This window comes from Leucoraja erinacea, chromosome 1 (assembly GCF_028641065.1).
Source record: "Leucoraja erinacea ecotype New England chromosome 1, Leri_hhj_1, whole genome shotgun sequence".
NCBI lineage: Eukaryota > Metazoa > Chordata > Chondrichthyes > Rajiformes > Rajidae > Leucoraja > Leucoraja erinaceus.
The window spans coordinates 56,574,096-56,600,819 of NC_073377.1; the positions used below are offsets into that span (position 1 = coordinate 56,574,096).

The 26,724-nt window shown below is 41.6% G+C and overlaps 1 protein-coding gene across 1 annotated transcript in view; it reads right to left on the reverse strand.

Moving 5' to 3' along the window:
- Positions 1-25,467, reverse strand: part of LOC129697030 (melatonin receptor type 1A-like) — a 103,005-nt gene extending 77,538 nt beyond the window's left edge. Inside the window, exon 1 of the mRNA XM_055635225.1 lies at positions 24,847-25,467. Within this exon, the coding sequence (XP_055491200.1) occupies positions 24,847-25,030 (184 nt within the window). The 5' untranslated portion in view covers positions 25,031-25,467. The remainder of the gene's footprint in view (positions 1-24,846) is intronic.
- Positions 25,468-26,724: the final 1,257 nt, after the last annotated feature.

Here is a 26,724-nt window from a genome sequence, read left to right on the forward strand (position 1 = left end):
AACAGGAAAGCAGACTATTATCTAAATGGTGGCCGACTAGGAAAAGGGGAGATGCAGCGAGACCTGGGTGTCATGGTACACCAGTCATTGAAAGTAGGCATGTAGGTGCAGCAGGCAGTGAAGAAAGCAAATGGTATGTTAGCTTTCATAGCAAAAGGATTTGAGTATAGGAGCAGGGAGGGGGTTCTACTGTTTTTTCACACAGAGAGTGGTGAGTCTCTGGTCTCCAAATCTGAGGAAGGACATTATTGCCGCAGGGAGTGTAGTCGAGGCCAGTTCATTGGCTATATTTAAGACGAGTTAGATGTGGCCCTTGTGGCTTGGGGATCAGAGGGTAGGGATTGAGAGGGGCAGGTACGGGATATCTTGAGTTGGATGATCAGCCATGATCCCATATTGAATGGCGGTGCAGGCTCGAAGGGCTGAAGGGCCTAATCCTAAACCTAATGAGAAGAACTTTTTTCTATGTCTAAAGGAATCACTACTCTACTGCAAATGAGGCTAGTCGGGTGATTTGGCTTGAAGAGGGAGTTAGAAGGCACTTGTTACTGAAAATAGTGGCTTGGGTGCTTTGGCTTGAAGTTGAAAGGCACAACCTACTGCAAATGGTGGCTTGGGTGCTTTGGCTTGAAGTTGAAAGGCACTACTTACTGCAAATGGTGGCATGAAGTTGAAAGACGCTACTTATTGACAATGGTGGCTTGGGTGATTTGGCATGAAGATGAAAGGCACTACTTACTGCAAATGGTGGCTTGGGTGTTTGGGCGAGGTTGAATGGCATTACTTACTGCAAATGGTGGCTTGGGTGCTTTGGCTTCAAGTTGAAAGGCATTACTTACTGCAAATGTTGGCTTGGGTGCTTTGGCTTCAAGTTGAAAGGCACTACTTACTGCAAATGTTGGCTTGGGTGCTTTGGCTTCAAGTTGAAAGGCACTACCTACTGCAAATGGTGGCGTGGGTGCATTGGCTTGAAGTTGAAAGGCACTATTTACTGCAAATGGTGGCATGAAGTTGAAAGGCACTACTTTCTGCAAATGGCGGCTTGGGTGATTTGGCTTGAAGTTAAGAGGCACTACTGCAAATGCACTTGCTTCCTGTTTTCACTGTATATTGATTTTAGATAAAATGCTACCACTTCCGGCTGTGGTTTTTGGCCATCTTACTCAGTCCCCCCTCCGCTGAGCAGGTGGAGAGAATTCTTCCATCAATTACAAATAAAAGTGTTATTAGTGTTTAAAAAATGTTGAGAATCTCTCTCCTGTCAATCACCTTTTCCGGGGGGGAGCGGTTATAAAACCCGGAAGTGTGGGTGTGGCTCAGTCTCTGCATGATGGGAGAGGGAAAGGTCATGACTCTGTCTGAGCTGTGAATCAACTGAACACACTGAATGTCTACTGAACTGTGAGTTTGGTGTTTTGTGTGGTTTTATGGTGGTTTCACCCTGCATGAAATGGTATGAAGCTGCATTTGAATTTGGTGGCCTTGGACCCTGCTTGACGTGGAATGAAACTACACTTGAATTTGGCAGCCTTGCACCCTGCTGAAAGTGGTATTAAACTGCACTTGAATTTGGTGGCCTTACATCCTGCTTGAAGTGGTTGGAAACTGCACTTGGATTCAGTGGCCTTGCACCCTGCTCATAGTGATAAGAAACTGCACTTGAATTTGGTGGCCTTGCACCCTGCTTGAAATGGTAGGAGCATGGATTTGAATTTGGTGGCCTTGCACCCTGCTTGAAATGGAATTTCAAGGAATAGTCATGAGTCAACTGCCAGCCCACCAGCCGTGAGTGAGCTGCCAGCCGATCAGGCTTGAGGGACTGAGCTGCCACCTCAAGAACCCATACCATCACTCCAGAAAGCTCCCCCACTGGCCACCAATATTGGAATTGGTGGGGAGGTGGAATATTTCGTTGGGGGACCAGCCCTCCCGTGTGAACTTGGGACCCAACGGGCCCCACTTAGTATAGTATATATATGTGTACACACACAAATATATATATATATATATATATATATACACACACACATTTACATACATATATATATATATACATACATTTATACATATATACACATTATAAATATATATACATATATATATGTGTGTGTGTGTGTGTGTGTAATAATATATATTTATATATATATATAGATGATAGAGACAAAATGCTGGAGTAACTCAGCAGATATCAACCAAAAATGTTGCCCATTTCTCCATAAATGCTGCCTGTTCCGCTGAGTTACGCCCGCATCTGCAGTTCCTTCCTACACATATAAATATATCTATATCAGGGAAAGAATAATATAGCAGCTACAGCAATAGTGGTCCTCGGGGATCAGCATTGAAATAAAAAAGACAATGTAAAGGCCCTGACCCACAATGCTAGTTTACCCAAGAGCACTCCCGAGTTTAAAAAAAATCAAACTCGTGGTAAGTACGTAGAATGTACGTAGCGGGTACGTCGGAGCTCGTGGATGCCTCGTAGCAGCTCATAATGTAACGGCAGGTACTCGGGAAATGCGGTAACTCGTGAAGTTTTTTCAACAGTGTGAAAAATTTCCAAGAGTAAAAAAATACTCGTGATGAAGTACCATGAGTCTGATTTTTTTTTAAACTCAGGAGAGCTCTTGGGTAAACTCGCATCGTGGGGCAGGGGAGTAAGTTTTGTTCGATCACACTGGCCAGGAAACATATGACATCGGCAACGTTCCTAAGTGAGAATTGATAGGTTATGCCGCAGTTAGCAAATACCAGCACAATGATCTCAGCACCAACACGGATATTATTATGTGAAGATGCATTTGAAAAAAACCTAGCAACGGAGAATTGCTTATAAGTAACAAAGCAACATCAAATGATAGAAATAAGGAACTGGAGATGCTGGTTTGCACAAAAAGACACTGAGTGCTGGAGTACCACAGTAGGCGGCATCTCTGGAAAACATGGATAGGTGACTGTTCGTGTCTGGTCCCTTCTTCAGTCTGACCCGCTGAGTTACTCCACCATTTGCGTCCTTTTGCAAAAACCAGCACCTGCAGTTCCTTGTTTCTACATTTTGACTGCTCCACTGCAAAATCTCCTTAATGTTTGTGCCTCTTCTATGATAGAGGTTCAATATACTCTCTCCTCCTCCCTCCGACATTAATTCTGTGACATCCTCCATCATTACTCTCCCTCTGTGATTTCTGCAGCTGAAGAAAGGGCCCAATCCAAAATGTCACCTATCCATGTTATCCAGAGATGCTGCCTGACCTGCTGAGTTACTCCAGCCTAATGTACTTTGTTTCCTTTGACATCAAATATATATTAGTTGAAAATCATACCCCTAATATTTACATCCCAGTGTATTTGATGTCCAAGTACTAGGTCTTAGAATTGGCAGTGTAGTTTATGTCTGGCTGCTAGTCGATGGTTCATTTTCACTTTTGAGTCAAAAACAGACGCGTTTTGTTTCAGACCTGATGGATTCAGGCTGCCGTTCAGGATCAATGACAGTGTAGAAGGCCTAATCCTTCAACACTCCTGTCAGGCTTTGACTGAAAGCAAAGCTGGAGTTGCCACTCTGCCGTCTTCCAAAGATGTCACCGAGTTTAGCAGCATTTAAATATCTCTGATACACACAGACATTAAAACCACACATACAATTTCTCAGGGGCTGCAACATAATCAGGGTTAAACATTAGAGAAATGAGAATAGTAATGTTGGACTGTCATAGACGAACACAACACTGGCACATAGCAGAGATCTCATATCCCTAGCACTTTCCAATCGTCAACATTCTGTAGAAAATACCGTGGATGCTGAAAAATTGTAATTAAAGCAGAAAATGCAGTGAATACCCAGCAGGTCATATGGTCATAAGTGATAGGAGTAGAATTGGGCCATTCGGCCCATCAAGTATACTCTGCCATTCAATCATGGCTGATCAATCACCCCCTCCTAACTTCATTCTCCTGCTTTCTCCCCATAACCTCTGACACCTGGATTTTTGCACAAAGTCCGCGAGCATTGCCACTTTTCATTTCACTGCACATCTCGTATGTGTATGTGATGAATAAACTTGACTTGACTTGACCGTACTAATCAAGAATCTATCTATCTCTGCCTTAAAAATATTTACTGACTTTGCCTCCACAGCCTTCTGTGGAAAACAATTCCACAGATTCACTACGCTCTAACTGAAGAAATGTCTCCTCATCTCCTACCGAAAAGAACGTCCTTTAATTCTGAGGCTATGACCTCTAGTCCTAGACTCTCTCACTCGTGGAAACATCCTCTCCACATTCACTCTATCCAAGCCTTTCACTAATCTACATGTCGCATTGAGATCCCCCCTCATTCTTCTGAACTCCAGCGGGTACAGGCCCAGTGCCGACAAATGCTCATCATAGGTTAACCTACTAATTTCTGGATGAGATCAGGTAACCTCGGTGAAGAGAGTAAAAGTTAATGGTTCAGAGTCATTGACCTTTCTTTCAAACTCTTTCTTTGATACAGGAGCATCAATACCTCTGCCAAATTGAACCTGCAAAAACTATGCATAGAATTAGAGACTGTGTAAAATTGGTTCTTGTTTCACATTAGATTGTGTTAACTGCAACTGCAACAAAAGCTTTTCACTGTACCTCGGTACATATGACAATAAGCTAAACTGAACTGAAGCAACGTTTATGATTTTTCTAAATGACATGATGAAAGAAATACACAAAGAATAAATGACTAACAAATTTCCACTAGATTCTGTGAACATAAAGGAATATCTATCTACTATATATATGTTACTAAAACTCGCATCTTCTATCTATCTCTGTCTGTCTGTCTGTCTGTCTGTCTGTCTGTCTGTCTAATCTTATCTATGTGTATGTGCTCCTGGAACAACGCCAAAATGGTACTCGAAAGCGGTAAAAAAAATTGCTTTCTTAAAGTCTCTGTACACTGAATTTGTTTTAAAGTTTAAAATGAGGGAGGGTGTATAATGCAAAATGAGTAGCCTCTGCGCAGTTGAGGGCTGTGGTTGAGTGGTGGAATATTGTGTTGGGGAACGGGTTGGATTGGGGGAATGGATGAGTGGTGGATTATTGCGTTGGGGAACGGGTTGCATTCGGGGACCAGGCCTCCCGTGTGACAGGGACTCAACAGGTCCCAGTTGGTCTAGTAGCTATATAATTTGCATTTGATAAAGACACAGAGGAGATTAGTGGGCAAAATTAGGGCACATGGTATTGGGGGAGCAGTGCTGACATGGATAGAGAAGTGATTGGCAGACAGGAAACAAAGAGTAGGGATTAACAGGTCCCTTTCAGAATGGCAGGCAGTGACTAGTGGAGTACCGCAAGGCTCGGTGCTGAGACCGCAGCTATTTACAATATAAATCAATGATTTGGATGAAGGGATTCAAAGTGTAACATTAGCAAATTTGCAGATGACACAAAGCTGGGTGGCAGTGTGAATTGTGAGGAGGATGCTATGAGAACGCAGGGTGACTTGGACAGGTTGGGGGAGAGGGCAGATGCAGTTAATGCAGATAAATGTGAGGTTATCCACTTTGGTAGCAAAAACAGGAAGACTGATTATTATCTAAATTGCATCATTGGGAAAAGGGGAAGTACAACGGGATCTGGGGGTCCTTGTACATCAGTCTATGAAAGTAAGCATGCAGTTCCATCAAGTCAAGTCAAGTCACTTTTATTTCTATAGCACATTTAAAAAACAACTCTTGTTGACCAAAGTGCTTTACATTGGTGGAGGTACTAGATTCAGATTCAGATTCAGATTCAGATTCAATTTTAATTGTCATTGTCAGTGTACAAGTTATAACTAACATTATACAACAGTGGTTCGTAGATTAAGTACATACATAAATACATACATACATTCCATGAGTTGTTTGGCCTGCCCTGTGCTTGAGACTGCAATGCAAAATGGAAATGAAATGACAATGCCATGAGTTGTTTGGCCTGCCCTGTGCTGGAGACTGCAATGCAAAATGGAAATGAAATGCCAATGTCATGAGTTGTTTTGCCTGCCCTGCGCTTCAGACTGCAATGCAAAATGGAAATGAAATGACAATTCCATCAAGTCAAATTAAGTCACTTTTATTTCTATAGCACATTTAAAAAACAACTCTCGTTGACCAAAGTGCTATACATTGGCGGAGGTACTAATGTTATACAACAGTGGTTAATAGATTAGTACAACATAAATACATACATGCATTCCATGAGTTGTTTGGCCTGCCCTGTGCTTAAAACGGCAATGCAAAATGGAAATGCAAATGAAATGAAATGAGTTGTTTGGCCTGCCCAGTGTTTGAAATGGAAATGGAAATGAAATGAAATTAGTTATTTGGCCTGCCTGAAACCACTAATTTCATCCCACAAGGCCTCTATTAGCTGAGAAACCAGGCCCTTTTGCCTAAAATGCCCGTAGTAGCCCAGGAGGAGCATGTTGGCCCAAAAGGCCAGTGCCAGGCTAGGTAAAGTCCAGAAAAACTGCCTTTAACTAAGATTTCATTCAGATTTATTTTTAAAGACTCTCTTCACCACATCAGGCCTGTACTAGCCCAGGAGTCCCTTTGTGCCATCAGTATGTATTCCCCCTGCAAGTATTAAACCTCACCCCAGTATTTTTCTCCCTCCCTTCATTGGCTCCCTGTGAGATCCAGGCCAGGATAGACTTTCCTCCTTCATTGCTGTAATCTGCAGAAAAAGATGAAAAATGTCTACAATTGATTCTCCACCCTCTCCCCCTTCTCTCTCACAGAGTCTCTCACCATTTTTGGGCAGAATTTCTGGCAGTTTCTGAGCTGCCAGCACACCAGGCCTGAGTGACTGAGCAGCCAGCCCACCAGACCTGAGCTGCCAGCCCATCAGGCCTGAGTGATTGAGCTGCCAGCCCACCAGGCCTGAGTGACTGAGCTGCCAACCTACCAGACCTGAGTGACTAAGCTGCCAGTCCACCAGGCTAGAGTGACTGAGCTGCCAGCCCAAGAATCCATTCGGCCCACAATGTCCATACTAGCCCTCTGGAAACTAGTCCCTTTGGCCGACAACATCTATACCAGCGTTGCAGAAAGCCCCCCCCCCCCCCCCCCCCCCCCCAGCCACCAATATTGGATTTGGTGGAGAGGTGGAATATTGCGTTGGGGGACCAGCCCTCCCGTGTGAACATGGAACCCAATGGGTCCAACTTAGTCTAGTATATAACTAAAACTCTCATCCTGTATGTATATTTGTATGTATGTATGTATGTATGTATGTATGTATATTTTTTGCATGTTCCGGAAGTGCAGCTAAAACAGTACACTATAGCGCAGCAATTTGAGGCCCACCTTCCTCACCATTCGCCTGGGGTGTGCAGTAGCAGGTTTTGTTTGATTTGACAAAGCATAAACATTAATTTAATTTATTTTTTAATCTAATACTACGAGTCCACGGGTCGCCTCATATGTTATAAAGACTAATTGCCAAGGCAATGACAAACTAATAATGTGTAGTATTAATTTTTTAATAAGTTGATACCATACAAGGTCTTTTATATAATTATAACAGCCGGTCTCGTGTAAATATGCGTATTTTTTGTTCAGCATTGAATTAAATACTCCAATATTTGGTAGAAGTTCATCCTTGGTTGCAAGCACAAAAAAACGTCATGTATCATACAGAGAATATATACTCAAGTCAAAAGAAATTAATTTTGGAAATAATGTACAAAATATATACTTTACTTCACTATCCAATCAACAGATTTATCCAAGTATGAATGTCCATCCTGCTTCTGTTATAATGAAATTCGACTGACTGGAAAAAAATGCTTTGCTGTGCTCGAGCTTCCACAGACGCGTATGCACACATCCACACGCACACACACAAACGCATGGACACACATGCACAAGCACACGTACATGCACACACATGCGCACACACATGCACGCGCACAAGCATATGCACTCAACCACATGCACTCACAAACACGCACCCCATAAGAATGATTCATAGCAACTATGAATTATTTCTTGAAAGATTGTAGGCAATTGTAAGCCCAATGAAACATGGGTACAAAATTCTTGGTGCTCACTGTTAAATCAGCTATGTGAAATGGTAGGAACATTTTTGTTATGTCTTGTTCACCAGACCTGATGCGTTCAACATAATGCAATTATGTTGTTATTTTTTGTGCACATGTTTATATAAGCGTGAAAATTACTAATTGAATATGACATCACTAACATTGATATCTGATGCTTCCTGCAATAGTAAACATTAGATGAACATGCACAGCAGATAAGTGTGAAGGAATATCTGACTTAATCTATATTAAAACTCCAGAAAACACAATGCATTATTTGTGTTAATGTGTTAGAATGTATCATTTTAATTTACTGTAACAAATTTACATTTGTGGCAAATTTTGGGAACAGTAAGAGAATATGTACTAAAGGGAAACATTTTTTTAAATTCTCAATATATTGAGTGTTTTATGACTGAATAAGTGATTTTTGAAATGCAGGTATAGTGATTGCACGATAGGTCAAAAGGTCAAAGTGTGTGATCCATGGAATCTCTCAAGCGTTCTGGAGGACAAGCAAGCCTCTGGTTTACACTTGTCACACGCAACACTTACTTTCTTACCTGGAAAATACCATCAAAATAGTCAGTTTTTGTGCTGTTAAAAACACCATGCCCATGCAATGTTGGCAGACATTTGGAAAGCATGTGGCAGTGATTATAGATTGCTTCGAAGTGTTTTGTAATAATCCTACTGTGGCAGCTCCCAAGGGTCAGGCCATTCCCACTATCAAAACCCCCAGCACGGGAATGGTTGAGTCCACAGGCAGCCCTTAGCTAGAGGGATAAAAGGCAAGGGTTTAGGTGCCATCTTCCTCTTGCAGACTCCTCTGGTGACAAGAAGGACCCTATTAAAAATGCCTCCCGAAGCTCCTGGCTCCTCTCCTTGAGCCGCACTCCTCTCCTTCATTTTGGGATTATCGCCCCACACTACGAGTTTAGAGGCGCGCGCCCAGACTGGGTCGAACTATAAATATCATCATCACGATCACAATCACAATAATACTTTATTAGCCAAGTATGTTTTTCAACATACGAGGAATTCCATTTGCCAAATAAAAAGCCACGGAACACACAAAACAAATTTTAACATGAACATCCACCATAGTGACTCCTTCACATTCCTCACTGTGATGAAAAGCAAAAAAAAGTTCAAATCTCTTCCCTTTGCTCTCCCGCGGTCGCAGACCTCGAGCTCTCCATTGACGGGATGAACTTAACTCGCATAGCCAGTGGCGTTTTCGCCCTCCGCATCAGGGCGATCAACGCCTGCATCGGGGGGGATGTCAGCTCCCCCGCGTCAGTGATCGGACCCCAGGTCGGGGCTGACCGAGCCTCTGCGTCATTGGAGCTCCTGACTAGCCTCTCACGAGAATGTGAGCTCCCGGTGAAAAGTCCACAGGTTGCGGTTGGAGTGATCCTAGGCAAGGGATAGACTCTGATGTTAAGTTCATGACCCGCGGTGCAGCTCAAGGTCAATCCCAGGAGGCCTCCAGCTCCATCGATGGTGGGCCGCAGAGCGGCTGGACAATGCCATCAGGAAAACAGTCGCATCTCCAGCAAGGTAAGAAACTGAAAAAATGTTTCCCCCTCCCCCCACATAAAACAAACCTATGGTGTGAAATCCTCCCAGAAAATGTTCCAGTCTGTCATGGACCAAGTATTAAAAGGCATTCCGCACTGTGTGTGCAACCAGGATGACCTACTGATATTCACAGAAGGCATGGTAGAACATCTGGAAATCCTCGAGCAAGTTCTCACACGACTGAACTGGCACAATGTCAAACTGCATCAAAGTAAATGTGCATTTGCACAGTCAGAGGTGGTCTACCTTGGACTCAAAGTAGACGCCAACGGACTTCGCCCTGTGAAGGCGATAGTTGAAGCAATAGTGAATGCTCCAAAACCCAGCAATGTGTCAGAGCTACGATCATTCTTTGGGATGGTGCAGTTCTATGCACGATTCCTCCCAGATTTAGCAACTTTGCTAAAGCCACTATATCCTCTGCTACAAAAAGACATGAAATGGATGTGGGGAAAGGAACAGCAACGTCCATTTGACATCTGCAAGGAAAACTTGACAAGTGACAAACTTCTTGTTAATCATGATACGACACGCGAGATGAAACTTGCTTGTGATGCTTCAAGTTATGGTGTGGGTGCAGTGATCTCCCATGTAATGAATGACAGACAGGAAAAGCCTATTGCTTTTGCATCCCACACCCTGTCATCGAGTGAATGCAACAATGCGCAGATAGAAAAGGAAGCATTCAGCATTGAGTTCAGAATCAAGAAATTCCATCAGTTTCTTCTCGGCAGACCATTGCCCCTAGTGACTGATCACAAGCCACTATTAGTGATACTGGGTCCCAAGTCAGCTATACCTTCCATGGCGGCATCAAGGATGCAGCGCTGGGCAATTCTGCTGTCCCAGTATGACTACAAGGTGGAATATAGAAGCTCCAAGTGCAACGCAGTTGCAGATGCGTTATCCTGGTTGCCACATGAGAACTCTGACGTGGGAAGTGAGAACTCAATCTACACACTGCAAGTTGTAGATGAAGACTTTCCAGTGACTGCAACAGAAATTGCAGCAGAAACAAAGAAAGACAATGTACTGGTGGGTTTATGAACAGACATTGAATGGTTGGACTGAAATCAATAGTGGATTGAACTCAGTCTGAACTCAGAGCTGAAGCCTTTCCATAATCGACGCCATGAATTATCATGTGAGCAGGGATGCATTAAATGGGGTTACAGAGTGGTTGTACCAGAGTCTGTGAGAAACAAAATTATGAACGAACTTCATGCCAAACATCCTGGCATAGTAAGCATGAAATCAATTGGCAGAAGTTTTGTGTATTGGCCTGGTATTGACAATGACATCGTCACTGGTGAGCAAATGTAGCGTCTTTCAAAATTGCTGGAGTAAACCATCAAAAACACCACTGCAACCCTGGTCATGGCCAAGTAGACCTTTTCAGAGAGTTCATATAGATTTTTGCGAAAAGGGTAATGATCACTTTCTGGTGCTGGTAGATAGTCATTCTAAATGGATTGAGGTTAAACATATGGGGTCAAGCACTACTACTGAGTGTAACATAGATGAGTTGAGATCAATTTTTGCATGCCATGGTTTACCGGAAGAAGTTGTTTCTGATAACGGGCCTCAGTTTCGTTCAGAACAGTTCAAAGAGTTCATGCAGTGGCATGTTGTAAAACACACACTTGTTCCACCGTACCATCCAGCCTGTAACGGGGCGGCGGAAAGGTCTGTTAGAGTTGTCAAAGACGCTCTCAAGCAACAGGTTTTGCAGGGTTGTTCAAAGCTCAGCACGAAACATCGTTTGGCTAGTTTCTTGCTGAAGTCCAGAACCACACCACACACAACAACAGGTTACTCACTTGCAGAACTGTTGATGAAGAGAAGGCTAAAAATACGTCTAAGTCTAGTTCAACCCAATTTGACTTTGAGAGTTAAACAAAAACAATGAAGTCATAGAAACATAGAAAATAGTTGCTGGAGGGGACCATTCAGCCCTTCGAGCCAGCACCGCCATACATTGTGATCATGGCTGATCATCCCCTATCAATAACCCGTGCCTGATTTCTCCCCATATCCCTTGACTCCACTAGCCCCAAGACCTCTATCTAACTCTCTCTTAAATCCATCCAGTGACTTGACCTCCACTGCCCTCTGTGGCAGGGAATTCCATAAATTCACAACTCTCTGGGTGAAAAGGTTTTTTTTCACCTCAGTCTTAACTCTGGACTCACCCAACATTGAGAACATTTTTCCTGTATCTAGCTTGTCCAGTCCTTTTATAATTTTATATATGACATATGACAGTCATAGAAACATAGAAACATAGAAAATAGGTGCAGGAGTAAGCCATTCGGCCCTTCGAGCCTGCACTGCCATTTAATATGATCATGGCTGATCATCCAACTCAGTATCCCATACCTGCCTTCTCTTCATGCCCCCTGATCCCTTTAGCCACAAGGGCCACATCTAACTCCCGCTTAAATATAGCCAATGAACTGGCCTCAACTACCTTCTGTGGCAGAGAATTCCACAGATTCACCACTCTCTGTGTAAAACAGTCCCGCCATCCCAGGGATCAATCTCGTGAACCTACGCTGCACTGCTTCAATCACAAGGATGCCCTTCCTCAAATTAGGAGACCAAAACTTTACACAATACTCCAGATGTGGTCTCACCAGAGCCCTATACAACTGGAGAAGAACCTCTTTACTCCTATACTGAAATCCTCTTGTTATGAAGGGCACCATACCATTAGCTTTCTTCACTGCCTGCTGTACATGTTAGCAAACTTTCAGCGACCGGTGTACAAGGACGCCCAGGTCTTGCTGCACCTCCCCCTTACCTAACCTATTCCCAATGAGATAATAATCTGCCCCCTTGTTTTTGCCGCCAAAGTGGATAACCTCACATTTATCTATTTTATACTGCATCTGCCACACATCTGCCCACTCACTCAACCTGTCCAGGTCACCCTGCAACCTCCACTCTTCACAGCTCACACAGCCACCCAGCTTTGTGTCATCCGCAACTTGCTAGTGTTGCTCCTAATTCCCTCTTACAAATCATTAATATATATGGTAAACAGTTGCGACCCCAACACCGAGCCTTGCGGCACTCCACTCGCCACTGCCTGCCATTCTGAAAAGGACCCGTTCACTCCTACTCTTTGCTTCCAGTCTGCCAACCAATTTTCTATCCATGTCAACACCCTCCCCCAATACCATGTTCTCTAATTTTAGTCACCAGTCTCCCGTGCGGGACCTTATCAAAGGCTTTCTGAAAGTCTAGATACACTACATCCACTGGCACCCCTTGATCCATTTTACTTGTCACATCCTTAAAAAATTCCATAAAATTAGTCAAGCATGATTTCCCTTTTATACATCCATGTTGACTTGGACTAATCCTTTTACTGCTATCCAAATGCCCCATTATTACCTCTTTAATAATTGACTTCAGCATCTTTTCCACCACCGAAGTCAGGCTAACTGGTCTGTAATTCCCCGTTTTCTCTCTGGCTCCTTTTTTGAAAAGTGGGATAACATTAGCTATCCTCCAATCCACATGAATTGATCCTGAATCTATTGAACATTGGAAAATGATCACCAATGCATCCACTATTTCTAGAGCCACCTCCCTGAGGACCCTGGGATGCAGACTATCAGGTCCAGGGTATTTATCGTCCTTCTGTCCCATTAGCCTACCCAATACTATTTCTTGCCTAATGAAAATGTCTTTCCGTTCCTCTACCCCCTTAGATCTTCTGTCCTCCAGTACACCTGGGAGATTGCTTGTGTCTTCCTTAGTGAAGACAGATCTGAAGTGCCTATTCAATTCTACTGCCATTTTCTTGTTGCCCATAATAAGACAGAAATGCCATTTTGACTCCCACAAAAAGGAGAGGTACTTCAAGCCAGATGAGCAGGTTCGTGTTCTCAGTCCTCCCAACAAGTCCAGTCGAGACCAATGGGATGTTGGGAAAATAGTGGAAGAGTGTGGAACAAAACCGAGATGAGAATAACTTTTTTCACACAGTGGTGAATCTCTGGAACTCTCTGCCACAGAGGGTAGTTGAGGCCAGTTCATTGGCTATATTTAAGAAGGAGTTAGATGTGGCCCTTGTGGCTAAGGGGATCAGGGGGTATGGAGAGAAGGCAGGTACAGGATACTGAGTTGGATGATCAGCCATGATCGAAGGGCCGAATGGCCTACTCCTGCACCTAATTTCTATGTTTCTATGTTTCTAAAAAGATATTTAGTTGAACTTGGAGATAGGATCAAAAGTGTTCGTTGATCAAATGATTCCAGCCAAAGATGAACCAAAAACTGAGCATGAAGTCCTAATCCCTGAGTCTTTATCTGAAAGTGAGGTGGAAGAGCCAACTGTGATTGAAACACAAAGTTCAGTCAGTACAGACAAAGAAACAGATTCTTCTGGTCAAAGTCAGGGTACTAAAACAGAGCCATACAAGCCTACAGTTGAGTCAACACCTAAACCTGTTACACTTGTTACTCTTAGACGATCAGGCAGGATCCGTAAACCAGTAGTCAGATTAGGTTTTTAAGTTAAGAAACTCACCGTCTAGGTAAAATGAAAATGTGTAAATATGTAAAATAAATATATTATGTTATCATTTAAGGTTTAATGAATACTGGTTTAATCAAGTATCAGAACAAGAAAATTGTAACTGTGTACTTAGATTTAATACTCATGTATATGCTAATGAGTTGGTGTTATATTTAAGTTGGGGATGTTGGGTAATAAATCTCTCTTGTGATCCAGGCAGCCTGCGTGTAAGTTGTTATTCATTCTGCTGTCCGAAATATAACAATACTGAAAGGAACTCCACAATTTCATCATTAAAAGGGTTCTATAGCTCTTTTACATGCATCTGATAATAGAAGAAGCAGTTTTGGTTCAGCAACTTTGCCAAAACACGTAATCTTCCAAAAACTCAGAAAAAAATAATTGGCATATTCCACACAAAGTGTGAAATTAATGGTAATGTTATTGCAGAATCCAGGAATAATAATCCAGAGACATGGGTTTATATCCCACCACAGGATATTGCGAATTAATTAAACGTGGAAAGAAGAATGAATGGTCACAGTGGCAATGGTAAATACACTACAGAGAAGACCTGACATCAATACAGAGTAAAGTGGTGCTGCTAAACTGCCCTCTGGCCTTGCAACTCAGTTCATTGCAAAATAAATTTGGAAAGAAAATAAATGCCTGTGATTGGTTTATGAATAAAAAAAATTAAAGACAAAGTATTCAGTACAATTGGTTAAAGAAAGCAGAAAGGAAACGTGACTGTTTAGAGATACAAGATGGAAACAAGTCCCTTGGGCCACTGAGACTGTGCTGACCACCTATAACCTCTACACTTGTTCTATGTTATCCCAGTTTCACATCCTACATGCCAGGGGCAATTTAAAGAAGCCAATTATTCTACAAACCTGTGGGTCTTTGGAACATGGGAGGAAAATAGAGCACACGGAGAAAACCCACACAGTTACAGGGAGAGTGTACAAACTCTGTGCACCCATAATTACATTGCACTGAGTCTCTGGCACTGTAAGGCTGTGCCACTGTTGTGAACTGTTACATTTTTGTTTAACAAGCTGCTCGACATCAATATCACTACTCTTTAGGATGAATTTGATTATGTAAAATAAGCAAAATCAAAATGATTACTATGATTGTTAAAGCAATATGTATAAGAAAGAACACTTAATATATACTAATGATTCTGTGATTATAGTAAGTTAATCTGTTAAATGTTGAACATGTTAAATAACAAAATTTGCATTTAACAAACTTTTTTCAAATACCATTGACTGCATTGCTAAAGAAAGTCTGCACAACTATCATGAATTTGATCATTTATTTTGTTTTTGTCTTCATTGGGTGCTCATATTAATCCCGTTATTCTTTTATGTTCCTTTCCAAAGACAACAGCAATGTTGTATATCAGATCTACAATTAAACGTAATTTTGTTGGAGATGAAAGTAATTCTGGCTGCATATCAATCCAAAAATGGAATAAAATTAAGTTGAGATACGTCACTCTGTTAGATTCCCTGGACAATTTCTACTGACGGACCTCATTAAATTATGGAAAAGAAATAACACTGCCTTTTGCAATCTCCTAACATTAAGACATGTGTAGTAGAGACGTATTTACATGTGTCAAAGCATGTAGTAAACATGTTCTCACCTATAGACCAGGGTACAGAGAAATATTGATAGCTACTGTATGTAACCATTATTTGCAAGGCAGTTATGATCTATGGTTACAATGTTATTAAATTATTAATCACAACTAAACAGTAAATGTTTGACCACATAGTACAATAATCCCAATAACTGGAACTTAAAGATATTTTAAGAGCAAATTTTATTTTAAAGATGCAATTTGTTTAATATTAGGTGAGTATTAATATACCCTTTGGAAACAATGTAAGAGTAAGTTCTTTGATTAGTTTGGCCTGACTTCCCATCATATGTTCCAATGTTGAATAACCTTATGGTACAACATGTTTAATTTTAATCTTTATTCTCTGATTGGATCATGTTCATATCTAAAATTTTATCATTTAATTACTTGAAAAGAGCAACATAACATAATAACTAGTCTGAGGAAGGATCCTGACCCAAAACATCACCCATTCCTTCTCTCCAGAGATGCTGCCTCTCCTGGCTGAGTTACTGCAGCTTTTTGTGTCTATCTTCGGTTTCAGTCTTTTATTGTCACGTGTACCAATTAAGGTGATATTCGAATTACCATACAGCCATACTAAAAAAAAGCAACAAGACAAAAAGCACACATAAAATACATAAAAGTTAACATAATGATCCACCACAACATATTCCCCACATTCCTCACTGTGATGGAAGGCAATAAAGTCTAATCTTCATCTCTCCTTTACTCCCGTCGTTGGGGCAGTCAAACTATTTGTTGGGGTGTTATCGAAGCACCCGCAGCCGGCGATTGGAACCCCCGCGTTGGGGCTCCTGCAGCTTGGAGCTCCCAAAGTCGGTCCCGAACCAAGGGACTGCGAGCTCCATGTTGTTAAAGTCCACAGGCCCCCGCGGTTGGAGCTCCGTGGTTGATCCCTGGCAAAGGGATCGCCAACTCCAAGATACTAAGTCCCGCTGGTCCCAATGGTTGGAGCTCCAGATGCCGGTCTCCAGCAGAGGCCGCCACCTCCTCAATGTTAGGCCGCAGCGCGGACGGAGATACGATACAGAAAGAAATCGCATCTCCGACAAGGTAAGAGTTTTTCAAAAAGTTTCCCCCCCCCCCAACCAACCCCCCCCCCCCCCCCCCCCCCCCCCACATAAAACAAGCTAAAGAACACTAAATCATACATTTAACACACACTATAAAACAACAAAGGAAAGGACGCGACAGACTGTTGGCGCGGCAGCAATAGCTGCCACCACCCAGTTTGAACCAGCACCTGAATTCCTTCCTACATAATGATAAGAAATCTCCTCATAGTATGTCTACTTTGAAGAAGTTTTCCTCCTCTCTCCGATGAGAGTTCAGCAACATCCTCTTTCGCTGCTCCCCTTCTGTGATTCCTCCTGCTCTCCGACTCTTCTCCCAGCTAACAATGATCTATTCTACATTTTCCTTGATCTCCATTTCCTTTGTCTTATTTTCACACTTTACACTTCCTAATCTATTTATCTCCCTCTCCCCCGACATCAGTCTGAAGAGGGGTCTCGACCCGAAATGTCACCCATTCCTTCTCTCCAGAGATGCTGCCAGTCCTGCTGTATCTCCAGCATTTTGTGTCAATAATAAGAAACTGCCTGGCAGGAAGACCAACAGAGACATTTTATCCTTGATTATTTAAAATACTGTGCCCATCCTGTCACCAGGAATAACAAAAACAATTGCTCCAATCATTGAACTTTAAACCCATTCATCAAAAGATGACAAAACAAAATTAAAAGTCTTGTTTACTGCGGATGACGCTTGTAAAATGGCAAATGTTTACCAGCTCAAAGGACATTGGAAAACAACCAGACAATGGGAATAAGTCTCACCGATCGATCTTAAAGAGGAGACACTCAGGTCGGAATCGGAAATAACTATGAAGTATTATTATAATGTAAGATTATTTGGAAATAAATATTTGTAGGTAGTTTTCTGGAATAAGGTGTTAGTCAAAGAATATAGGACAAACAGTACAGTACATGAAAGGGCCATTTGGCCCACAATCTTTGTGCCGAATATGACGCCGTTAAACTGATCTCATCTGCCTGTACATGACCCTTACACATTCATTTCCTGCACTTCCATATTACTCACCAACCAATCTACATTGACATCCAGGTCATTTATATATATCACAAACAGCAGAGGTCCCAGCACAGATCCCTGCGGAACTCCACTGGTCACAGATCTCCAGCAAGAAAACTGCATCTACCTTCCACCACAACACTCTTTTTTATGTCATCATGAATCCCATAATCTTAATCTTCTGGATCAGCCTACTAGACAGACCTATCAAAAGCCTTTATCATTAGAACCATAGTCATATATCCTGGAAACAGGCTCTTCAACACAACTTGCCCACAATGACCAACTTGCCCAATCTATGCTAGTCCCACCTGTCTGTGTTGAACCTATCCTATCCATGTACCAATCTATATATTTCTTAAATGTTGTAATAGTACCCGCCACAACTACCTACTCTGGAAGCTAGTTTGATATGAATAATTTGAAAATTGTTTTCCATATGTGTATGTATGCTATATCTATGTCATTGTATTGCTTCACTATAAAGGAGAACATCTGAGAAGCTGCCAAATGTCTAGACAGTTTTAAGTAGATGCATTAAAAAAATACTGCATATGCCTCTGTTGTATCCTTGTAGGGTGCATGATTTTACATCTTCATTGAAGTGTCTGGGATTGCACAATTATTTGCCTGGTCATGCTTTTTATGATTTTTCTCTCTTTCCTTTTTTCTGTTGTCATGTTACTTTCAACATTTACTTTGAGAGGTGACTCGTGAAGCTTTCAAATTCCTGGGCTAAATATGAAAGTAAACAGCATGCCATGTGCACTCCTGTCGAAATCATTAGTGTAAATTAACCTGTTCACTGCCAAGTTTTTTTTTTCACTGTGGACCATAACCTGAGTATATCTGGGGGTGACAGTGAATAGATTAAGGGAAACAATGATCCTTGTAACTGGCCCTGGATATAATCCACTTAAACTTCCTTTCAGTGTACTGTATAGCCAGAGAGCTATACAGCACAGAAACAGGCCATTCCAACCAGTTGCACAACAGAACTCCTCCCACTGGCCATATATTCCTCCAAGCCTTTCATGCCCATGTACATATCCAAGTGCTTTGTAAATATTGCAAATCCTTTACAAAGGTGTTAAAACATAAAACCCAGTGTTCAGTCTGAAGAAGGGTCTCGATCTGTTGAAGAAGGGTCTCACCCATTCCTTCACTCCAGAGATGCTGCCTGACCCGCTGAGTTACTCCAGCATTTTGTGCCTGCCTGCGATTCAAAACAGCATCTGCAGTTCCTTCCTACACCAGTTGTAAAATGTTGTAAGTAGCCGGCTCTACCACTTCCTCTGACAGTTTGATCCATATATTTATCACCCCTCTGTGTGAACTCTTTCTTTTTGTTCTCTGTTTCTTGCTTTCGTCGATTTTTCTCATCTGTGCCACATACCTCTTTATTCTACGGCCTTAAATTTTAATGATAGCGTCTGTAATGTGGCATCTTGTCAAAAGCCTTTGGAGAAAATCCATATACACTATGTTTCCTTTAACAATGCTCTGGTGTTTCATTAAAAAATTCTAACAAGTTAGGTGGTCATGGCTTACCTTTGGATATCTCCAATATCCCCTTTGGATATCTCCAATTAATCTATGCTTGTCCAAGTGACAGCCACTCCTGTCGCTGGTTATTCTTTCTGAGACATTCCCCACCACTGAGATTAAACTGGCTGGGCTGTAGCAACTCTACCATTGTTCCACTGTGCCACACCTGGATAATTAAAGTCCCTTCTACTATTAGCCTTTAAACTTCTCTGGTAATTTCACTGAAAACCTGCTCCTCATTAACCTCCCCACTAGTTGACAGTCCATTAGAGTAGTTACCCTCTGAGTTCATGATTTTTAAATCATTTCATATAACTCCTTAAACCTGCTTGCAGGATCTCATTCATTTTTCCACTTTTATCATGAGTAACGATATGGTCCATGACTTCTGGTTTATTCACCCTTCCACTTCCAAGACTTTCTGCAATCATTCAATGATATCATAGAAACATAGATACATAGAAAATAGGTGCAGGAGTAGGCCATTTGGCCCTTCGAGCCTGCACCGCCATTCAATATGATCATGGCTGATCATCCAACTCAGCATCCTGTACCTGCCTTCTCTCCATACCCCCTGATACCTTTAGCTACAAGGGCCACATCTAACTCCCTCTTAAATGTAGCCAATGAACTGGCCTCAACTACCTTCAGTGGCAGAGAATTCTAGAGATTCACCACTCTGCGTGAAAAAATGTTTTTCTCCTTATCCTTAAACCTGGCACCAGGGAAGAGAGGTACTATGTTGGAATCCCGTCTGCAAGCTCTGAAACACCTATTTGTTCTACTGGAGCAAAAAACAAACAAACACTGGAGCATGTCAGTGGGTTAGACTGCATCTGTGAAGGAAAATAGACAGTCAATGTTACAGGTCGAGACCTTTCTCATGAAGAGCTTTTTTCACGAACTGTTGTCTCCCCTTTATCTATCATAAAAATATAACAATTACAGCACGGAAACAGGCCATCTCGACCCTTCTAGTCCGTGCCGAACACATAATCTCCCCTAGTCCCATATACCTGCGCTCAGACCATAACCCTCCATTCCCTTCCCATCCATATAACTATCCAATTTATTTTTAAATGATAAAAACGAACCTGCCTCCACCACCTTCACTGGAAGCTCATTCCACACAGCTACCACTCTCTGAGTAAAGAAGTTCCCCCTCATGTTACCCCTAAACTTCAGTCCCTTAATTCTCATGTCATGTCCCCTTGTTTGAATCTTCCCTACTCTCAGTGGGAAAAGCTTTTCCACGTCAACTCTGTCTATCCCTCTCATCATTTTAAAAACCTCTATCAAGTCCCCCCTTAACCTTCTGCGCTCCAAAGAATAAAGCCCTAACTTGTTCAACCTTTCTCTGTAACTTAGTTGCTGAAACCCAGGCAACATTCTAGTAAATCTCCTCTGTACTCTCTCTATTTTGTTGACATACATCCTATAATTAGGCGACCAAAATTGTACACCATGCTCCAGAATTGGCCTCACCAATGCCTTGTACAATTTTAACATTACATCCCAACTTCTATACTCAATGCTCTGATTTATAAAGGCCAGCACACCAAAAGCTTTCTTTACCACCCTATCTACATGAGATTCCACTTTCAGGGAACTGTGCACAGTTATTCCCAGATCCCTCTGTTCACCTACATTCTTCAATTCCCCACCATTTACCATGTACGTCCTATTTTGATTTGTCCTGCCAAGATGTAGCACCTCACACTTATCAGCATTAAACTCCATCTGCCATCTTTCAGCCCACTCTTCCAACTGGCATAAATCTCTCTGTAGACTTTGAAACTCTACTTCATTACCCGCAACCCCCCCTATCTTAGTATCATCTTGACAGTTCTTCTATCTGTGAAACTCAAGAGACTGCAGATACTGGAATCTTTAGTAATATACAGGGGGAACAAGTCTGCTTATTGCTCAATTCTCCTCCCTTCCATAATTCATAGGTTCATCTTGTGCAATTTTCAAGAGACTGCAGATACTGGAATCTTTAGTAATTTACAGGGGGAACTCAGCCGGTCAGACAACACTTGTGGAGAAAAACAAACAAATGTTGTTTCGAATGGGTTTTCAAACTCCAGGGTTTGCTTGTTCGGAAGAAGCTATTCTTGAACCTTCTGGTCATGGTTTTCGGACTCCTGAACCTTCTTCCCGGTGGTAGGAGTCAATGAGAGCGTGGCCAGGATGGAGAGTATCTTTGATGATGCTGGCTGCCTGTTTGAGGCAGCGTCTCTTGTAGATTCCTTCTATGGTGGGGTGGTCAGTATGCGCGATGGACCGGGCAGTGTTTACCAGTTTGTGTTGTTTTTTTGTAATTCAAGCTGCATGCATTCCCCGGTATGATGAGCTCTGCTGTGCCTCTGATTAGTAAGCTCAAACAAAAAAAAGAGCAAAGCTGCTGTTACGAAGCACTCCCTCTGGCATTCGTTAGATGACCACTCCTTGTAAATGTTGCATCCAAATCTGCCTTCATTCTTGGTACAATTAGTATCCTCACTCGATGGTTTTTCTAATTTACTGATATATTGGTGTGTCAGTGGTGCAATATTCCAGGATTAGCCATCTATTCCCCTGACATTTCAAATTTTATTCAATATGCGCTTGAGAATCTGCAAATTATACAATAACAAGTAATTGCATGAAGGATGTCAGTAGGGGGTAAAATAACTTCAAAGCTTGACCAAGATGAATCAATAGGCTCTTTTGGGGCATCTCCACATATACTGTGTTGGCAGCTTTGTAGTGCAGATATGCAGTACTTCTTTAATAATTATTGTTCTTCAGTAATTTAAATAATTTCACTGTACTCAGTACTTCAAATAATATTACTGTTGGATTACTTACTATTTTACCTAGCCTGAAGGAACTTCTCAACTCCCTGAGTCTTTGATTAAACCAAACGTTTGTTCATGCTTTTGCGTGCTTCTTTCAAACTCATTGGTAGTGTTCCCTCTGCTCCTTTTAAATTCACATAACATCAAATATTAGCCTCAAATCTATGGATTGTTACTCTCTGCATTATCAAAACTGCACATTGCATTTTTTTTTTCATACACGCATGGGGAAAACCGATGAAACATGCATTTATAACTCTGAAATACCTCTACTAGTTTCAATCAATTGCCGTCACCATCACATTTCTATAAAGGAAATATGTAATTTTACAAAATATTGCTTTTTTCCCTTTCAATATTCATTTATAACATTTGGACCACTTACAAAGCCTGCGTTTATTGTTCATTCATAACTTGCCTTGAAAAAGCAATGGTAAGTCACAATCTTAATCCACTAATATACAGATATATCAGTAAATTAGAAAATCCATCAAGTTTGTGTTTTGCCCAGTAAATGCCAAAATATTAGATGTAAAGTGTTTTTGATCATTCTGGGGATGATGAATAATTTCCTGTCACCACACATTGAACACCAATCATATACTGAATGGGAAATATTGTGAAATTTATGTGAGTTTTAATGATGCCAATACAGTATATGTGGAGATGCCGCAACAAAAGCATATTGATTCATCTTGGTCAAGCTTGTAATAGATATTTTACCCCCTTCTGATATCCTTCATGCAATTACTCTTTATAGCAAAATTTGCAGAGATTTTCAAAAATAAATTCAAACGTATATTGAATAAAATTTGAAATGTCAAGGGAATAGATGGTTAATCCTGGAATATTGTATGGAATGACATCGAGTGAGGACACTAGTTCTACCAAAGATGAAGACAGATTTGGATGCACACTGCAACATTTACAAGGCATGGCCATCCAACGTATGCCAGAGGGAGCGCTTCTTAACAGCAGCTTTGTTTTTACCAATGAATTCTTTACAAACTTCACTTGAGATCAACATCACCACAGGGAAGAATTTTATTCAAGAAATATTTATAGCTGCACTGAAAAAGTAAAAATAGTGCCATCAACATTCATTATCTATGAATAAAAACGGAACACAAATAAAAGATTTGCAAGGTTACAGAAATGCATGGTAATTGCAAAACCGCTTCGGCGAACACGGTACAACACTGTATCAGTCTGTGGTTCCAGAGAGGAACATGCCACGAAACCTTTCCTCCACGTTACACTGAAATGTGTGTAACGATTTTTTTTTACATTTCCCACTTAGTATAATGAAAGTGATTACGTGAGAGTGGTCATTTCGTTGTACTTTTTTTTAATAACTGGATCCAAAGCTGACCACAAGTGTGCTCGTTGACAAAGCACAGGAGATATGTATCAATGAAACCCCATCCTTCCAAAGTCAGTCAGTGTGAAGAAGGGTCCCGCTCAGAAAGAGCAGCTTCCCATTCTCTCCAGATATGCTGCCTGACCCGCTAAGTTACTCCAGCAGATAGACAAAAAAGGGTGTCGAGCCAAAACGTCACCAATTCCTTTTTCTCCAGAGATGTTGCCTGAGTTACTATAGCTTGTTATGTCTATCTTTGCTTTAAGTCACCATCATCTCACTTCCTTCCTACACGAGTTACTCCAGCCCTTTGCGCTCTCTTTCTTTCTCTTTGCACTGTTCTGTGGTTTGCACGGTGAAAGGAAAATTCTGCCTGACATCATTTCACGGGCATTCTGTTTGGCTAAAATTGTGAGTTGCTGCACCTTGACCGAGGTACAACATCAGGCTCAGGTGCCACCAACTTTAGAATCGATCTCATCGCCACTGCAAGGGGGATAGTCGCTGGAGAGTAAAATCATCAATAAAACGGCTTTAAATGTATGGTCTAATGTTGACAAGATCACTATCTCACCCCTCCCTCCCTCACACACACGCATACACAGACCCATTAGGTTCTCTCTGCGTCACATCAGGGTTCAGCAACCCCTCATACATGAGGTTTGGAATGAAATTAGATGTTGGAAATGTTCCCTTTAAAAACGAAAATGTCTCGCCCCGAAAGATGGTGGAAACCGACTCATTCGTGACTTTAAAAAAGGGCTGGGGTACATATAGACGGAGAGAGGGTGAGGAGTGAATGACGAGGGAGTGGGGTTCATTGGCGACGCCGGCACGATGGGCCGAGTGGGATCCCCCTGTGCAGTATCGTGGGATGCCTGCACACCTCGGCAACATGACCGACCCAGAGACAGAGCTGGCCAGCTGATCGCTCATCCGCTCACCGCCGCCAAGTTACATCTGGCGGCTGCACAGATGGGGGTTCATTGCCGATACAAACACAGCCGCCCTTCCCCTGACAGAGACATGGAAAACACGGCAAATTCACCAAACACCAGCTCCCTCTCATCCCCCGAACTAACTAAAATATTGCCTGCATGGCTCCGACACGAATTAACACTTAAAACACATTTACAAAGATTACTTGACACTGCAACTCACCGGCGTTCCTCAGCTTTTTATTCCTGTAAACGGACAAAATGACGAGTAGATTCCCCAAGATATCGACCACGATGGTAAATATAAGCAGCCCAGCCAGTGAGTTCATTACCCAAGCCGGACGATCGAAATTGAACGCCTCGGGTCCCAAGCTGGAATTATTTAGACGGCTTATGTTCCGGTTCATTTTGACTGGATCTCGTCTTGGCACGGCAACTTTTAGATTCTAAGAGCAAAAAATAGTCAATCATTCAATTCCAGACTCGAAATTGGTCACCAGCAATGAAATTGACCGGGGTAGCCTCCATCTGCTTCCATCATGATCAAACTTTTTTAAAATGTAATTTATATATTTTTAAACTAGAGCAACCTAACTTTTTTTTATAAAGGATTTTTGAAAATCCGTCAGACGCAGGATTTTTATATCATTCTGTCTCCCCATCACATTGTTAATTTGTGGTATTTTAGCGTTGGTCTGGTGACGCGAGTCTGGCGGCGGAGCGTGTGAGCGGCCGCCCCTTGCTGGCGGAGACTAGCAGCGGCGCCGGCTTCACTTCCTTGTCACATTACACGATTCAAAGCTCACTGCCCAGCACTGCCCCGGCCCGTAGTCTGCTTTATTCATCCACCTATTCATTCATATTCATTCCTTCATTTCACTCGGCTGTTCCTTCAATCATTCACTCACTCACTCATTCATTCATTCATTCATACATATACATGCATGCAAGCATTCATACGTGTACATTTGTCCCATCGCTTAATCTTGTCCATTGATCTAACGGAGCAATACATTTACTTGATTCATTCACATCTGCCTTTATTTTGAGTAAGTTTTCATTTCATGCTTTACTGATTTATTTTGATGGGGATCTCATTTGTTGCATGAGTCGGTGAATCATGAAATAGACACGGAAAATAACGGTTTGGTTTCCACACAGGGAACGCGGAAAACAATTAAACGCTTCATTCGCGGCTGTTGCTGAGGAGATTTATGGATGTATACCCTTGGTTAAGGCAGTTGTCCGTTCATTTTGTATGACTCGCGAAATGTTAGAAGTCAGACAGGTGATAAATTATGTATCTATCGGTGACACTCGTTCAGCTCTCCCCAAGTTAACGAAGGGGAAGTCTTTGAAGAACGGTAAAACACCAGGACCAGATGGATTTAGTAATGAATTCTATAAAAAAAATTATGAAATAATTTCTCCACGTCTACAGAAACTTTACATGTATTCATTGAAAGAACAGAAACTACCAGAAACACTAGCGGGGTCGACTATTACACTAATACCTAAAAAGGATAAAGACTTAGGACACCCCAGATCATATAGAGCCATCGCATTATTAAATACAGATCTGAAAATATTAGCTAAAACCTTAGCAAGAAGACTAAGTAAATATATTAGTAAATTAAGAAACCCGGATCAAACGGAGTTTATACCTAAGATACATTCATTTAATAATTTGAGACGTCTCTTTAACATAATGTATTCATATAAGATAGAAGAGGAAGACTTAGCAATTATTTAATTGGATGCAGAAAAAAACATTTGATCAGGTGGAATGGGTATACCTTTTTAAAGTACCTGTATTACAAAAATTTCAAATGGGAGATAATTTTAGCCTATGGATAAAATTATTATATGATGAGCCCATGGCTAGAATACTGACTAATAATATACTATCCCCGAAATTTCAACTATCCAGGGGCAATAGACAGGGATGTGCTTTATCACCACTTCTATTTGCCCTGGCGATAGAGCCCTTAGCAGAAAACATAAGAATGCACCCTAATATTCATGGTTATAACACTAAAAACTCTAATAATAAAATATAATTATATGCAGATGATGTATTATTATACATTACAAAATCACA